We start from the raw sequence: 17,654 nt of genomic DNA, 5'->3' as shown, positions 1-17,654 counted from the left end.
AATGCTCTAGTTTATTTTACATAAAGTTACAATTATATACGACCATATGCTCTAATCCCTTGTGAATTTCATTATTTGTGTTAACCATTTTACAAAGAAGACGACCATATATGAATTAAATGATAAGCATTATGTATTTCGAATATTTTCGTTGACCGATTAAAATGGCAGGACTGGTCTATCATCTTTTCTATTTTTTTTAACTGTCAGCATCTCAATTAACCTATTATATTTAGGTGTGAGTTGTGCCATCACCTACTTTTATTGAAGTTGCATCACCATCTCAATTTCTCCAATAAAGTCGCTTTAACCTTTTGTAGCATGAATTGAATAAATAGATCATGTCACATCAGTTTGTCTCTCCTCTTTTTTCTATGGGGAAATCGCCAAAATGTCAAAGTCTTGGTCAAACCATCAAAAATAGCCTGGTCAACCGTCTCGTGGAGACGTCTGAACTTAGGCTAGACGTCTTGACGGCTGTCCAATCACATAGTGCCACGTGTCCCACAACCCTGTCATTTTACCTGAACGGCTGAGACGTCTTGGCTAAGACGTTTGAGACGGCTTAAGACGTTTGAAAGTGGCTAGCCGTTAAGCGTCTATTTTGCATGGCTTGAGACGTTTGAGAGTGGCTTCAAGACGTTTTGAAATGGCTTGAGACGTTTGAGTGTGGCTAGCCGTTAAGCTAAATTATTTTTTTTAATATTTGATTTTAATTTTTTTTAATGTTTTATTTAATTGTTAAGACGTTTCACGGTTTTCAACGTTTCAGACGTTTGAGACTTTTGAGACGTCTGAGACGTTTGAGATGACGTGTGAGACGTTTGAGACGTTTCACGATTTTCGAAGAATTTTTCAAGACGTTTTGAACCTGTTTTTAAGTCTCAATTTTCCACCCTGATATACACAATGTTTTCTTATTAACCATATTTTCTACAACATTGGTGTTTACAGCTTAAAAAAAAAATGGGCAGACCCCCGGATTCAACAAATCGTTCTTTGAAGTTATCTGCAACTGGTTCTAAGAAGTCATCTACAACGGACATAGATCTTCCCAGTTTTGATGGGATCAGGTCTAATATCCCCTTATACGTGCTCTGCGGGGTTGATCGGGTTCAAGAACTCATCTACAACGGACACGTGAAGGGTTAAACGGGTTGTTCAGGTAATGACGATTCTTCCCGTTTTGGATGGTTAATAAGACTTTGGCTAACACAATGGGCTCTCACCAGTGTGTTCGCCAGGTCTTGTAACATCACCCAGCGGGGAAACCTCAGAACCAAATTTGGACAACCCGTTACATATCACCTAGGCCAAAATACGTGAGTGTTGATGGAACTTACCAGTTCACAACCCACAGTATTTTTTACTAGGTGTTTTGATGGGAATCTCCGGAATCAACTTTCGGCTGGGGAACCCCATTTTAAATTTATGGAAGTTGCGGTTTAGTGTATTGTAGTTCAAAGAGATTATATTTGTATCAGTGTTATAATATGGAATTTTTGGTTTAGTGTATTGTAGTTCAAATGAAATAGCGGATTATGTACTTTGTATTAAATAGTAATAAAGTTTAAAATTCTAGTATGTTACGTTTTATTTCTTAGTAAATCAGTATTATCTATGTGTTTAAAGATGTTATAACCTGTTATAAATTGATGGGGTTTAAGACGTTTCAACATCTTAAAAATTCAAGACGTTTTAAACTTTCAACAGGCTACCTCACCACCTATATAAACCCCTAAATCTAAACATTCACACGGCGTTGTCTTCCTTCCACATCATTGTTCAACTTTCTACACACAACCAGACATGGCTTCTCACGGGTGGACGGAAGTTGAGGACATAGCTTTGGTGGAGGCTTGGGAGGAGGTGTATGTGAATCCTCCTCGTCGAGGGCAGGGTGGTCTGTGGGTCCGGGTGCAACAATATTTTGCACAACTCCGTGGTCCGAACCACGGCCGTATCGTTGATGCATTATCTTCACGTTTTCGGGTTATACGGTTGGAATGTAAGAAGTTCGAAAATTACTACAAGGCTGTGGAAAACTCATCCGAGGGCCTTAGCGAGGACGACATCAAGGCGGTTGCCCTTATCAACTTCCGCCACGATGAAGGACATGATTTCGAACATGTCTCGCAGTGGGAAACGATTAGGGTTTGGATTTAGATGTTTGTTTGTTTTTTTTTATCTTTTTTGGTAATGTAATTTTTTTTTTTTTTAAGTAATGTAATGTTTTTTTTTTTGTTTTGTAAAAAGTTGTCTTTTAAATTTAACTTTTAGTATGTTTGAAAAGTTAAAGCTTAACATAATACAACTTGTGTGTATATATAATACATGTGCTGATTATTAACGGATGAGGGCATAGCCCGACCGGTCACCACGTCGTTTGCTGAAGTACACGTCCCGAGTTCGAATCCCCCAAGTGACCGGTTTTAAGTTATTTTTTGGTTTTAAAGTCTTTTAGTTATTACTATATTACTATTAAAGTTTGTATAGATATAATACATGTGCTAGCTATTAACGGATGAGGGCTTAGCCCGACCGGTCACCACGTCGTTTGCTGAGGTACACGTCCCGAGTTCGAATCCCCCAAGTGACCGGTTTTAAGTTATTTTTTGGTTTTAATGTCTTTGAGTTATTACTTATATTACTATTAAAGTTTGTATAGATAAAAAACACATGTGCTGACTATTAACGGATGAGGGCTTAGCCCGACCAGTCACCACGTCGTTTGCTGAAGTACACGTCCCGAGTTCGAATCCCCCTTGTGACCGGTTTTAAGTTATTTTTTGGTTTTAATGTCTTTGAGTTATTACTATATTACTATTAAAGTTTGTATATATATAATACATGTGCTGATTATTAACGGATGAGGGCTTAGCCCGACCGGTCACCACGTCGTTTGCTGAAGTACACGTCCCGAGTTCGAATCCCCCTTGTGACCGGTTTTAAGTTATTTTTTGGTTTTAATGTCTTTGAGTTATTACTATATTACTATTAAAGTTTGTATATATATAATACATGTGCTGATTATTAACGGATGAGGGCTTAGCCCGACCGGTCACCACGTCGTTTGCTGAAGTACACGTCCCGAGTTCGAATCCCCCTTGTGACCGGTTTTAAGTTATTTTTGGGTTTTAATGTCTTTGAGTTATTACTATATTACTATTAAAATTTGTATAGATATAATACATGTGCTGATTATTAACGGATGAGGGCTTAGCCCGACCGGTCACCACGTCGTTTGCTGAAGTACACGTCCCGAGTTCGAATCCCCCAAGTGACCGGTTTTACATTATTTTTTGGTTTTAATGTCTTTGAGTTACGGAAATGAACCTAACGGGCTGAAAATGTCATGTTTGACAAACTTCAGGGATGAAAACATGAATATAACTCTTATAAAAGAAAAGAAATATCAACTTGTAACATTTGATTCAACATGTCCTCGTCTTCTACCTCTTGTCTAATTCGAAGACCACGACTTTTCAAGGTCGATTTGGATGGAAATGTGTACTGTCATCACGACATTCTTGTTGTTGTTCGGGTTACTGGACTTAAAAGTCAAAGAAATGGTGAAGAATTTTACGGGTGTTCTCACTGGCCTGTAAGTTGGATTTGTTATTTTTAGATAGTGACTTGCAATTACTTTATAGTTGCTTTGTTTTTGTAGAGAGGTGATTGCAAATTCTTCTTGTGGAAGCAAGATGTTGATAATATGTTCCTTGAACGTTCATACGGCACCTCAACTACAGTGACGTTTAAAGATTTGAAGATCAAGAACCTAGAATTACAAAACCAGTTATTAATAGAGGAGAACAATAACTTGAAAGCAGTGAGATTTGACCGAAAGATGAAGTCGAAGAAATTGTATGTTCTAACCTTTTTAATTGCAAGTGCAATATTGTTTTATTTGTGGAATTAGTATTTATTGCATCACTATCCTATTTAGTGTTTCTAATTGAACTTGCAATATTGTTGTATTTGTGGAATTTGTCATCTAATGTTTTGAACGGATTTCCAATTAGATAAAACGATAAAACATGTTTTTAATATAACATAAAAAACGATACAAAATAAAAAAAAAAATTCTAAAACACTACTAAATATAATTTTTTAAGATTTCAAACACTGAAATGTGTTCAAAATCCTCGTCATAAATTATTGCGTAGTCTAGCAGGGCTTCTTCAATCACCTCCTTTTCGTCCATGTTGTTCCGATCCTTTTTTTTAACGTTCTTGTACCTTCCTAAGAAACGGCTACATTTGAAACGTAGGAAAGCACACCGAGTGTCGAGCTCATTCGGGCTACGGGTCGTTTCTTGCACGTGAATGCAGAATAAGTTCATAACCTGACCCCAGAACGCGGGATCGGAGACTGAGTGAGTGCCTTCATCATGAGCGGCAGCGTACGAGACGGCAATAGCAATGTCTTCTTCGTCAGTCCATGAAGAATCCATGATGTGGTTAGATGGCAAGAATGTCTATGCCATTTTATAGTGGTTTTTTGTTACTGTTAACATTTAATGTTAAAGTATTTATTATTATATTTAATATCAAATGAATAACTTAAATAACTTAAAGACAAAACAAGTGTTTTATTACATAAATTATCCAACATTTGGACGGGGTAAACACCGCCAAAAATACAGTTTTTCTGCAATGTATCGTCTGTACGACAAAAAACTTTTACAAATGTCTCCAGTTATATTTATTGGTTTATCCGTAACCAGATGCTCCATAAGCATACAAAGGTAGACTGCTTCATTCCCTGCGATTGTTGGGTTAGATAACACGTAGTTGTCATTGAGTTCGGCACAGATACATTTTTCTGGTTTTCCCGTTTTTTTTCCAATATTGCAGATGCACTAGTAATGCTCCTAAGTAAACTTTAACCTTCGTCAAACGGGGTAGAATAACGTTTCTGTATTTATTGCCCACACAAATATTTTCGCACGGGTAGTACACCAATTCCTGTGACGATAACTCTAGTCTAGCTAGGAGCCATTCGTTATTTTCTAACGGTAACGGAAATAAGACATAATCGACCTCGAAGAAAGATGGAAATGGGTGTAATTTGCCATTGGCATACTTAACAACGGTTTTTGGAGTAGAATCTAACAACATTTCATAAAATTGTGGTGGAAGGATTGTCCACCGCAAGTTTAACAACGGTTTTTGGAGTAGAATCATTCTATTTCTCCAAGCCATTAGCCTTCCCACCCATCCTTCAATATGCTGTATAAGTTTTAGTTTAAAATTAATTAAAAACGCGAAAAAAATTAGTCAAAGTAATAAAATAAATTTAGGAAGAATAATTAATTGTTGAGTTTAGGTAGCCGCCACAGCGAAAACCTAATAGAGTCCCCCAAAAATTTTTGTCCAACTCTATTGATCTTGTGAAAACTGCTGAATAACAGAACGGCGCATCCCCATTTCTGTAGAATGTTTCCACATCTTTTGACCAGTGTTGACTTTCGTCGTCTGGAATTGCCCATGTACCAGCCCTATGGAGGTGAAAACTTTCTCTGTTGTGTATTTGGTTTGAATCATTTCGTTGTGGATCTTCAGAAGAACTTTCACCCTTGTTAGTTCTCCATTTTTTGAGAATCCAAGATGAAGTTTTCGTTGCTGGTTGAGAGCAGTATACATCGGTTTTTTTGTTTTCAGACATTTTCTGCGTGCTACAGAAATATACTGAAATATGGAAGAATTGTTATTGAGATCTCGTTCCTATTTATTAAAAAGAAAATGTAAAAATATTTAATAAAAAATCATTGCACGTCCCGAGGTATGCAAGACGTTTAAGCAGTTTTCAAGACGTTTCGTACATTTTTCAAGACGTCTCATCACTATTCAAGACGTTTCAGACGTCTGACGCTATTCAAGACAGATTACCCGTTTGCCACGTTGCATTTTTCAAGACGTCTCATCATTTTCAAGACGTTTCAGACGTCTCACGCTATTCAAGACGTTGACTCTAACTTGAGACGTTTGACTGTAACTTAAGACGTCCGGGACGTTTCCCGCCTAATTTTGACGTCTCATCTTTGAACACGTGTTATTTTTAAGACGTTAAAGACGTTGCATGCTGTAACTTGAGACGTTTGAGACGTTTTCCGTGGACACGTGAGACGTTTCAATTCAATTTGCCCTTAGATGAAGGACACGTGTGTCCCCGTTACCCATCGCTTGACACGTGTCCGGGAACACGTTTTGAGTAGGAGAGTGTGGGTTCATGTGTTTCATTTCACACGGGCAAACGGCATTGGGACCACGTTCTTTCCTTTGGTGCCATCTTGAACAAAGATCCGAAGACCGTTGAAGATCCGAAGAGAAACCCGACGACAAACACCCGACCCGCGTTGAAACCTGCGTTGAATCTGCACGACATTCACGTTCCGAAGCATCACGTTTTGTCGTTGACTCAAAATGGATCCAAACTACTACGGTTTCCCACGTCAGGAGAACATGCAACCACCTGAACATGACATGCAAGACGTTAACGTTATCCCATCTGTAGCGGTGATATCTTATGTCTTTTCTTTCATTATTCTTAGTGTTTTAGTATTTTGGTATACTTACTATTCTTTTTTTTCTGTTTTTTTTTTGTTATTTTACAAGGTCCAAAAAGTCAAAGTTCGTCAATCATGGAAAATAGTGAAGCATATAAACAATAGAATGACGGATCCTATAATATCAATCATTAGGCAGACATGTTTCGGTCCGTATTTGGATATTAGGTGTGTCATGTGTGACAGTCTACTCTTACTAGGTGTTGCACAACTACAAGTGCATACACCTACACCCAGATTGGGGATTACATATCGCCTAGGCCAAGAAACGCTAATGTTTAGCCCCAAACAATTTTGTCTAATAACGGGATTAAGGTTTGGATCCAATGATTGGACGCCGATTGATCACCCTGAGTCATTTAAAAACCGTCATTTCTCGGCCCGAGAACGTATTAATTTCAAACGAATTAGAGATTTGTTTGAAGGTCCCATGCAATATAGCGCGGAAGATTGCGCAAGAATATGTTTACTGATGCTCTTGTGTCAAGGGTTTTTAGGGTTGCAGGATACAAATGCAGTCGATGTTAAATTGTTACACCTCGTGGATAATCTGAATGTGTTTAACCAATATCCATGGGGTAATTATTTTTGGGAGAGCACGTATACGAACGTGTATGATATGCACGTTCGTCAAAGGGATGACACGAGGGGTTTTTCGTTAGATCACTACTAGAAAAATAGGCAATTGTCACCAAAGTTTGCTACCGAGAAATAAAAAGGTAGCAAATCAAGCAACTTACTCTTATATTAAGCGTGCTTATTTGATACGGTAGCTAAGCGGTGGCAACTTTTGCCACCGTTTATTTGTTATCACAAATTCGTGGGAAATTACTTATTTTTGGTTTAAAAATCATGGGAAACAACATTCGCGGGTCATATTTTGTTAACTGTGACCGTCAAGGCTTTTTAGAATTCCTAGGGTTTTGAACAAGTTAACCTCTCCCCAAAATTGACCGTCACGTTCCATATCTCCCAACAGGGCTTAGCAATTCGCGGCTATTTGATTTTGAAGAACTGATCCTACTTTCGTGATTGCCATAAATACAGGTTCGTAAATCTGAAGAACTGATCCTACTTTCGTGAAAAACTATTCTCATTTTCTGATTGAAGCTATTCGATTTTTAAGTTTGATTCATCTGTTGATCGTTTAGTTGAACGATTCTGATTTCAATTTCAATTTGTATTTAGGATTGGGGATCCGATTTGTTTTTATTCTTTGATTTGTAATTAGATAGGTTTTCACCATCTCTATTGATATGAATGATTTGAAGTTAGGTTTGGGGTTTTTTTATTTCATTTTTGCTTCTTTTATCCGTTATGAATGATTTGAGATAAAAATATCATTATTGATTTCCCATAATGTTTTAATAAGCACAATTTTGAAACAATTGGTTCTGGCTTCTGATAAGGGTACCTTTCTTTAGTCAATGGTTCTGGCTTCATACTTTAATTTGATTTGTATGTGTTGTTGATCTATAAATCTATATAATAATCTTGCATTCACAATCCATCCCCCAAATTCTGTGAGGGAACTTTTTATATTATGAAAAATGATTGTGAGTAGAGAAGAGAGAAAATGTTACTCTTCATATTTAGGGGACACTGTTCACCCTCTATTACTTTTTAATATATTTTGGAAGTTGTTGTGAGTGGAAGAGACAGTAAACGTAATGATAAAAGTATAAAAAATATTATTAATTGAAATGAGAGGAAAAATATAGTTGTTTTTAGTAAAATTATAGGTTAAAAAGATGGAAGGGTTGTGAATGTTGTTAGGGTACTTATTGTGATTGGCGAATTATTTATCCTTAAATTGTTTTCCCTTGAAGAGTCTGCCATTTGAATTTTAATAGTTTTCTATCGCAATAATCTCGTATATAGATTAAATAGCCCTTTTTATGTTGATGAAACTGAATTAACTAGTAACTACATAACCTATGCTTTTGTGTCATGTAATTCATCTTTAATCTTGCAATTTTCTTGGTATATGCATTATATGTAATAGTTATTTGCAGCTGATGTTTGCTTGTTTTTCTTTACGATAGTCCGATTAAAGGGTACATAAAATTCGGTTATGATTCTGATTATCTGTTATCAAGTTAAATGTAAAAGTACCTTTTAACCATAGATTTAGCACCTGATTATCTTCAGTCTGATTGTTGTTCATGTAGATCACATATTTGGTTGGAATTCATGTTTTGGAGTTGAGTAACTGGTGCACAAATTGGAAAGAAATGAGTCAAGTTATGTCTTTGTGTTTTAATCTTTTATCTAAGGTGTTCTTCAAGTTTTTTTTTTTTTAATCAGGTTTTGGGTTTAGCGGGTAGGCTTCTTCGAGTTTTCAAAGGTGGAAATGTAACCCGATAACCGTACCGAGATTTGGGTTTCATTGTTCTTGGGTTTATTGAGTCAGGTTATATTGGGTTGATGTAATTTGGTTTTGGGTTAAGTAAAAGGTTGTGAAAGGGCTGAATTTTGGTAGGCTTTTTTGGTCATTTAGAATAATATAACAAGCTTAGAATTAAACTTAATCAAACTTATATGTAACCTATACGAGTGATTGATGTGGAAAAAGGTAGACATAAATGACAATTGTTATGGATATATTAATTTCTTGCAGTAATAAAAACCATAAAACAAACTTATTAATGAATAATTCATAATTTAAGTTGGTTTTTGGTATTCCAATGGTTCAGTGGGTTCATCAAGGTTAAGTTCATCATCTTATTTTTTGATTTTCTGCTACTTGTTAGTTTCCATTTCCTAAATATAAATTTGATGTTATACAGGGTAAGATATGTTAGTTTTATGGTTGTCTTTTGCGGATTAACTATATGAATATGGACACATTAATCTTTTTTTTGTTAATAAAGAATAGTACAATTAATCCAAGAAATAGAAATAATAAGCCAACTAAGTTTTCTTAAGAACGTTTTTTTTCTCTGTTGCAAGTTTTGGATTGTGGTGAGAAGATCAAGTTACTTGTTGACAAGACAGAAACCTTCAATTTCAGGTAACAACTTTACATTCTTTACTTGAAAAAGATTAAATATACTAGGCGCCCTGATTTCTCACAAATACTAGACTTCTTTTATCTTCTCATGTGCATTTTTTATTTTTTACAATTGTTATAGTGTTTGTTTGGTTTTTGATATCCATTTTTTTAAGTGTTAGGTTTGAAGCTTTCAATGTAATGAGAACGTATGGGAATTTCTTGTTGAGTTGAAAGTAGGTAGAATTTCATTCTTAACATGTAACATACGGGAACATGTTATTTGGTTTCTAGCACTTGAAATGTAACTCACAATTGGATTTTGTTCTTTCTAAACCAAATTGACCCGTTATCAGTTTTCTTTAATTCTAACTTCTTGATTCTTTTTATTGGTGGTTTTGTAGATTGAAAAGCTGAACTTGGCTGTGAAGAAGAAGATCATCAAGCAAAAAGGAAAAAGAGGAAGACCAAGAAAGGTTAAATGGGGTGAAAGTGAGGTTGTTGGCCGAAAAAGATAAGGTGGATAAAGAAGCTATGCTCAATAAGATGACACAAATTGAAGATATGTTAACAGCTACGGTTCGAAGATAGGCTATAAACACTAGGTTTTGAATGTTGAGATGTTTATCATATAGGATAATTACGGTTATTTGATGTTTAGTTGATATTTTTATTAGAATGTTTTATATGATTTTCAAATAGGAAAAACTAAATCAGAGATGTTTTATATAGTTTTTGGGGTTTGTAATTTTATTAGAGTGTTTAATACAGTTCTGTAATTTTAATGAAGAAATGTAAAAACTGTAAAGCAGGTCTTGAAACAAAACGGAAATGATACCTGTTAACCTAAAAATTCAATGAAAAAGAACTTTAAATGGTAGCAAAATTTCAATGAAAGCGGTGGCTAAATGGTGGCAATACCCGAGGCTATATGCTACCAAAATGGTGGCAAAAAATGGTGTTAAATTGGTAGCAAACAAGGTGGCAAAAAATGGTGTTAAAATGGTAGCAAACAAGGCCGCTTGCAAATAATTTTCTACCATTTTTGTGGTGGCAAAAAATTGGTAGCAAAAAATAAAAGTGGTCGTTGTTTGGTGACAATAGGGCAATTGACACGGGTGTTTTTGCCACCGCATTTTCGGTTGCAAAACGGTGGCAACTAGGCAATTGCCACCGTTTTGCTACCAAAAATACGGTGGCAAAAGCCCTATTTTGTAGTAGTGGATGGATTTGTTTGGCCGTTTAAGGTACCTGTAAAATCGTATATTATATTTTATATTTTAAGTGTAATGTTTGTCGTAAGTTAATTTGTATACTAATAGTTGATAAATAATGCATTTACAGATGTGGATTCTGGAGGTATTTCCGGAATTTAAACAAAAGAGGGGGTATTTCGAAGGTCAGACCATCCCGAGATTCTTAGGATGGAAAGAAGGACATAGGCTATTGAAGGTGCATGTTGATGGCATCTTAGCCAATGCGGTAAAGGTGACTTTTTTATACTTTTAAATAAATAACTATATCTATATTTTCACTCCGTTAACCGTATTAAAGTATCAAAATACAAAATGTTAACCGTTACAAACGGCATTAATTTATAAAAAATATATTACAATACATTTTATAAGCTGTTTAAAATTTTCAACTTATATATTTAAAAAAACTGTTTAAATTATATATTTATATACTAAAAAAATCAAGTTATAAAATAAAGTAGACACTGTTTAAAGTTAACCGTTACAAACGGCATTAATTTATAAAAAAATATAATTACATAGTATTTTGAAAAACTGTTTAAATTTTATATTTAAAAAATTACAATATTTAATACAATACATTTTATAAGCTGTTTAAAATTATCAACTTATATATTTAAAAAAACTGTTTAAATTATATATTTATATACTAAAAAAATCAAGTTATAAAATAAAGTAGACACTGTTTAAAGTTAACCGTTACAAACGGCATTAATTTATAAAAAATATAAATACATAGTTTAAAATTTTATATAAACTGTTTAAATTTTATATTTAAGAAATTACAATATTTAATACAATAGATTTTATAAACTGTTTAAAATTTTCAACTTATATATTTAATACAATACATTTTGTAAAATATTTCTTTTTCAACATGTTAGATATCTGAATATAAACCCCTAATGGCTATACTACCAACTATGTTCGAGGCCGAGACTGAGTGGTATAGTTCAAGCTCGGATTATTTGGAACTTGAACGTCAAGTTTTCAATCCTGCTATGGCGACTGAATTACCGCCTCAAATTCATAATCCAATCGGCCTGAGTCAAAACTACGGCCAACCACATAAGGACTTCCTTGACAGCTTGTTCGGCGATGATGAAGTTCAGGTGCCTGTAACGCACGGATTTTCACCGGAAATCCCGGCTCATACAGATCATGTTCCGTTAAAGACGGCTGAGTATGAACATGATGTTGGTCCCGGTCAGTTTTCATCGGGATTTTATTCTGAAGAGCAGCTTGTCTCTAGATTTCAGTCAATGATGTTATCAAACAACAGGGCATTGACTGACATGATCAACTCGGAGTGGTCGCAGAAGATGTACTCAAACAACCGCGCCTTAACTGACATGTTGAAGTCCGAGTTGTTGCAAAGTTTTCGTATGGCTCCGGTATCAACTCCAAGCCACATACGAACACCGATGGACCAATCGCCAAAAGTATATGATAATGTACACCCATTTATTTTTTTATTTTCTTAAAAAAGTCTAAAAAATAAATTATATTTATAAAATTTTCTAACTTTTTTTATTAATTTTTAGACGGAAGCTGATTCCTTTTTGAATGCCAATAATGACGTGTATCATGTGTCTGCAAATCCAGAAAATGTTACCGAAGAAGCCGTAAGTATTGCAAGAGTATATAATTTTTATAATCCATGTATGTTTTGTTAATTTAGTTATTAAATAATGTAATTGTAGGATGAGGAGGTGGAGATGATTAAACTGAGGCGGTCCGAAAGGCTTGTGAAGCCCGCCAAGGCTACGCTTTCACCATTTGTAGTTTACAAAAATCTCCGGCGGAAGCAAAATAATATTTCAAATAATGAAGATCAATTAATTGAAAAGATAAAAAAATGGGCACCAAGTAGCGGAGTTAGACAACTAACACTGACAGCAGGCGGCTATGTTGGTCCTGAATTCTGGGGGTCTTTGCTAGGCACTGAGGGGAATGGCTGGTTAAGCGATGAGGTACACTTGTTAATACTTAATTTACTATAGTTTGGTATAAACTTTCGCTAAAATTGTCCAAACTTGTAACAGCATATTTTTGCATGGATGCTACACATGTATAATTCAAGAGATCCAACCGCTCGTTGGTCCATTTTACCCCCATATTTTCAGATGCATTTGCAAACTCTGGATCAGGAATTCGCCTGTTATTTCAACGGGAAAGTAGACCCTTTTCCTCCGATATCTAGCGTTGAAGAGGTTTATGTACCGTTATATATACCATCAATTCATTGGTTTTTAGGAGTTTTCAACCTCGTTAACGAGACCCTCACTATTTATGACAGGTAAAAATTTAATTTTAAAGAGTGTTTATTTTATACTTTTAATCTCAACAGTTATGACTTTTAAAATTAATGTTTGTTTTTTATTTTTTTTTAGCTTGATGGGTGTGCGAGATTTGGATAAAGGAAGAACCGAAGTGGTTTGCCACATCAATTTTGTTTTTGACCATTGGCTTCGTTTGCATGGTTATTATGACAACAAACCTTTACCGTTAAATTTTCCGTTTAAAACAGAATATGCAAATGATGTGCCACAACAGTCAGGACCATTAGGGGACTGTGGGGTTTGGGTTTGTATATTTCTAGACCGGTTGATTAACAAAAAACCCCTAAATGATGGTGAAAAAACAAGCATAACGGCTACAAGGATGAGGCGCCATATGTTGACACTTTTCTACGACTCGCTTATTCCTATAGAATTAGTCAACCAGCTAGAACAGGACGACCTCGAATTTATTCAATGATTATTAATTTAAATTATAAACAAAAGTATTTGTACTAAACTTATATTTTATATTATTTATTTTTTGTTACTGTGAAAATGTGTATATATATATGTGTGCCCTCACTATCTCAATAATGCCACACCGAATGTCTTACTCAAACATTCCACATTCTGTGCAACGCACCATTTGGATAAACCAAAACTTTGGGTTTGAACATTGGTCGCCAAATATTCTAGAGTTTTATTATGACGGCGATAAGCCAACTTGCTACTCAACCTACATGGGTAAAACACCTCTGGGAAAAGAATGGTGGGGCGGTTTACTTGGATTTTGTGGAAACGGATTTATTCAGGAAACGGTAACTTCGAAATAACTTTCATTAACATGATACGTTTATTAATCTATTTTTTTGTCAAACATTTACCATATTTTTCTTAGCATATCAATGCCTGGTGCAACAAGCTTATGTATCAACGGGCGATGTCGTCAACTGACGATCGGTGGACAGTTCTCCCGCCTACTTTTTTTAACATGATAGTAGAACAAAATAGAGAGGCCTACGGATATGGAGACGGTACAAAAGAATTTTTTCCTCCCATTTGGGAGGTTGATACGGTACATTGTCAAATATGATTATTCGGAATTTACACTTTTTTAAAAAAAATTCCATTAAAATAATACCTTCTCCAATACTTATTTTCGTTTTAAATTTTTCCAGATTTACATGCCCGTAGCGCACAACGAAAACCACTGGTTACTTCTAAAAATAGATATGCGTTCGTTTAAAATGTATGCTTATTTTCCCGTTAACTGTAACGTAAGTAACTGCGGAGAAGGATTTTGCATACACAGGAAAATACATCAAATTCTTTTAGAATTTCAATCGCCATTTGTATGGTTTCTGGGACGTATATCATACTGGCAACAATCAAGGAAAGATAGTGTACAGGAGTTGGAGTATTGGGGGGATGTTGTGTGGCCAGACAACGAAGATCATATTGGTAGAAACTCAGGGGTTATCATATGTATGCTATTGGAAAATCTAGTTAACAACCGTTCATTAACATGGAACGAAGTAAACATGCAGGATGCTTGTGTCAGATATAGACGGTACATGGCTGATGAACTATACGCCGGGCGCTACACACCAAGTAATTTTTGATGGCTTAACGTACGGATTGTAAAATTTTATTCTTGTATTAATTAAAAGTAGAATTTGTTACATGATTTTCATAAAATTAAAACATAAAAAAATATATATTTATATTACTAAAATTCTGCTAAATTATAAGATGGAAAAATGTCATCCGTTGAACTCTGGGTTTCTGTCTCTTTCTCTTTTCCTTTGGCTGATGATTTTCGTGAACGAATCTGTGATTTCATTGGATCTAAACAAACGTCACGAACATGTCCGTATGTTCGGCAACGCGAACAATATACCGGAACAGGTTCTTCCCCACGAGACAAGATTCTGTTGTTTTCTTTTGGACGACCTGATTGACGTTTTGTAATATTCGGCGGTAAAACACTGCCAAGGCCTTCTGGTATTACCCATTCAGACCTATGAGGCAGAGGATTAATCGATTCTTCATACGTTTTTTTGTATACTTCGTTTGAGTAACACGAGAAAGCATAATGACTACAGTCAGGTTCACCCAAAAATCTTGAAACAGCAATCACATGCCCACAAGGTAAACCCGAAACTTGCCAGACACGACAGCTACACGAACGATTCGAAAGATCAACTACACCCCTTTTCCCACCATCATCAACAACAAAGCTGTTTACCCGGATGCCTGCAACAGTCCAGGTTCTAGACCCTTCAATTTTCTTTAAAATTTTCTTCTGTGCCCACTGAGTAAGTGAATGGCTCTCCTGCATGCCCTGCAATCGACGGTCATAAAACCATTTTTGTACAGACTCGCGGAAAAATTCGATAAGTTGCGTTATCGGCATCTTACGCGAGAATCTAGACAAAGAGTTTATAGACTCCGCACTATTAGATGTCATATAGTGGTATCGATTGCCGGGACAATGAGCTCTTGCCCATCTACCAAACCCAATATTTGTTAAAACCTGGCGTATTCGAGGAACAGCAAGACACAAGGCATTAAATGACTCGGTAAAGTCAGACATCCGATAAGATTTACACGTCTTCCACCATAGTGCCTCGTACTCTTTTTTTTTAGACGACGGCAAACGTAAATTCATCATTAAATGACGACAACACAGGCCGTGGTACACATGTGGAAACACATTCCTAACACCCACATGTATCGAATTCGCCCTATCCGAAATGATCGCCATATCTGCTATTTCACCAACACAATCTCTAAGCTTTGAGAGAAACCATGTCCAAGATTCACCATCCTCTGATTTTCCAATGCCATAAGCAAGCGGTAAAATCTGATTATTTCCATCCATGCCCACTGCTAAAAACAACGTCCCTTTAAATTCACCCTTTAGGTGTGCCGCGTCAATGATAACAACAGGTCTTAGATTTAACATAAAGCTACGAATCTGAAAATTAATGAAAATGAAATGAGACAAAAACCCATGTTACTTTAAAAAAATAAAAGAATCTATAGTATATAATGTATAATTTACCGCCGCCCCTAAAGCAACAAAAACCATTTCAAAACGACTCTGCTCATCAACCAAGATGTGTGTAACGCTTCCAGGATTTGCAAGTTTTAAATTGTAACAATATATTGGTAGTTCCGCAAAAGAGTCTCGTGTAGTTCCTTGTAGTAGTTCAAGTGCATAGCTTTTACCACGCCAAGCTTGAAGGTTTGTTATCTCAACCTCGAACCTTTGTCTAAAATCTTTGACAATCTCTTTCGCTCGATATATCCTACCACTGTCTTTTAGTTGTTCCTTCAAAAAGTGACCCAAAACCTTTGGGTTAGCCTGACGAAAATGTGGGTGTGTTTGCGTCTTCGAACAGGTGTGACTATCGTTCATATGTTTAACAAACCATAAATTGCCACAAGGAATAGCATGAGCCTTAAATCGCCATTCACAACCATCACCTAGGCATGAAACTTCATACCGCGTCTTCGATGATCTATCAACTTTAAACTCGAAATGCTCTAACAAAGATTTCTTTCCCAACTCGAGCTTCATCTCTTCTTTGTTATTGAATATATGACCGGCATCGAACACTATAGATGAAGAACCTGATTGGTTGTGAGACGTTAAAGATTTTTCATAATTTTTTTCTAAATTTGGACACTCATCGTTTAAAATATCAAAACTTTCTTTTAATGGAATATTTAGATCTGGAGCTTTTAAATTGTTTAAACAAGACAAACCAGATGAACCAACATCAGACTCTTGAATAACATATAATTTATATAATTCAAAAGGATTCTGCATCGCCAGATCAAAAAAAAATCTAACATCTCGATCATTAATAATATCGATGGGATCAGTAAACGTAGACATTCGGTATGACAACCGTGTAATGTTTGGAGTATCACACATCTTAGAAACATAGTTTAAAAAACTATTATATGAATGATCTGTTTCAATTTCTAAACCACGTCTCCTTGAATCGACACCGGTAACATACTCAATGTTTCCGTTAATCAAATCCCACTTCCCCCCAGTATAAACAACAAACTTGACCTTCATATTGTGAGATAATCAGCAAAAACAAATTTTCTCTTAAAGTTCGTTTTTAAAATTAAGTGATCTATATAAATTCAAAAACAAGGCGTCTTGAAATTCATATAAAACGTCTTGAAATGGTACAAGGCGTCTCAAAAAAATAAATGAAAAAAAACAAAAAATACACAAAAAAAATAGGGAAAAGAATGGCTCAAGCCGACTAAAGAGACAAAAATGGCTCAAGACGCCCAGACACGGCTCAAGCCGAGGGGAAACGTCTCGAGCCGTATTGATTAGCAGCTAGCCACTTTCAAACGTCTTCAGCCGTCTCAAACGTCTTAGCCAAGACGTCTAAGCCGTTCAGGTAAAATGGCATGTTTCTCGGACACGTGGCACGATGTGGTTGGACAGCCGTCAAGACGTCTAAGCTACTTCAGACGTCTCCACGAGACGGTTGACCAGGCTATTTTCGATGGTTTGA

General features: G+C 35.7%; 1 protein-coding gene and 1 long non-coding RNA gene across 3 annotated transcripts; one reads left to right on the top strand and one right to left on the bottom strand.

Annotated features, from left to right (window-relative positions):
* Window positions 1-7,454: 7,454 nt before the first annotated feature.
* Window positions 7,455-10,333, top strand: LOC110911426. 2 transcript variants are annotated; one of them, XR_004880721.1, is made up of 4 exons: window positions 7,455-7,618; window positions 9,524-9,584; window positions 9,746-9,803; window positions 9,968-10,333. It is a non-coding gene; the product is annotated as an uncharacterized LOC110911426 (long non-coding RNA). The 2 variants fall into 2 exon arrangements; XR_002576943.2 differs by lacking the exon at window positions 9,746-9,803.
* Window positions 10,334-14,830: 4,497 nt separating this feature from the next.
* LOC110913610 lies at window positions 14,831-17,197 on the bottom strand. Its single transcript, XM_022158433.1, has 2 exons — window positions 16,169-17,197; window positions 14,831-16,081 (listed from the first exon to the last, which is right to left on the bottom strand). Exons 1-2 carry the CDS (start codon window positions 17,195-17,197, stop codon window positions 14,831-14,833), a joined length of 2,280 nt encoding a protein of 759 aa, XP_022014125.1.
* Between the last annotated feature and the right edge of the window lie 457 nt (window positions 17,198-17,654).

Source organism: Helianthus annuus, chromosome 15 (genome assembly GCF_002127325.2).
Source record: "Helianthus annuus cultivar XRQ/B chromosome 15, HanXRQr2.0-SUNRISE, whole genome shotgun sequence".
Lineage (NCBI taxonomy): Eukaryota > Viridiplantae > Streptophyta > Magnoliopsida > Asterales > Asteraceae > Helianthus > Helianthus annuus.
This window is presented reverse-complemented; position numbering and strand designations above follow the sequence as displayed.

What these genes read in the sequence shown, in the direction of transcription:
- LOC110913610 (XM_022158433.1), bottom strand. Translation starts at nt 17,197, where the DNA reads ATGAAGGTCAAGTTTGTTGTTTATACTGGGGGGAAGTGGGATTTGATT. An exon ending in TTGTTGCTTTAGGGGCGGCG is followed by an intron (nt 16,082 to 16,168) that starts GTAAATTATACA and finishes ATTAATTTTCAG; the next exon opens with ATTCGTAGCTTTATGTTAAA.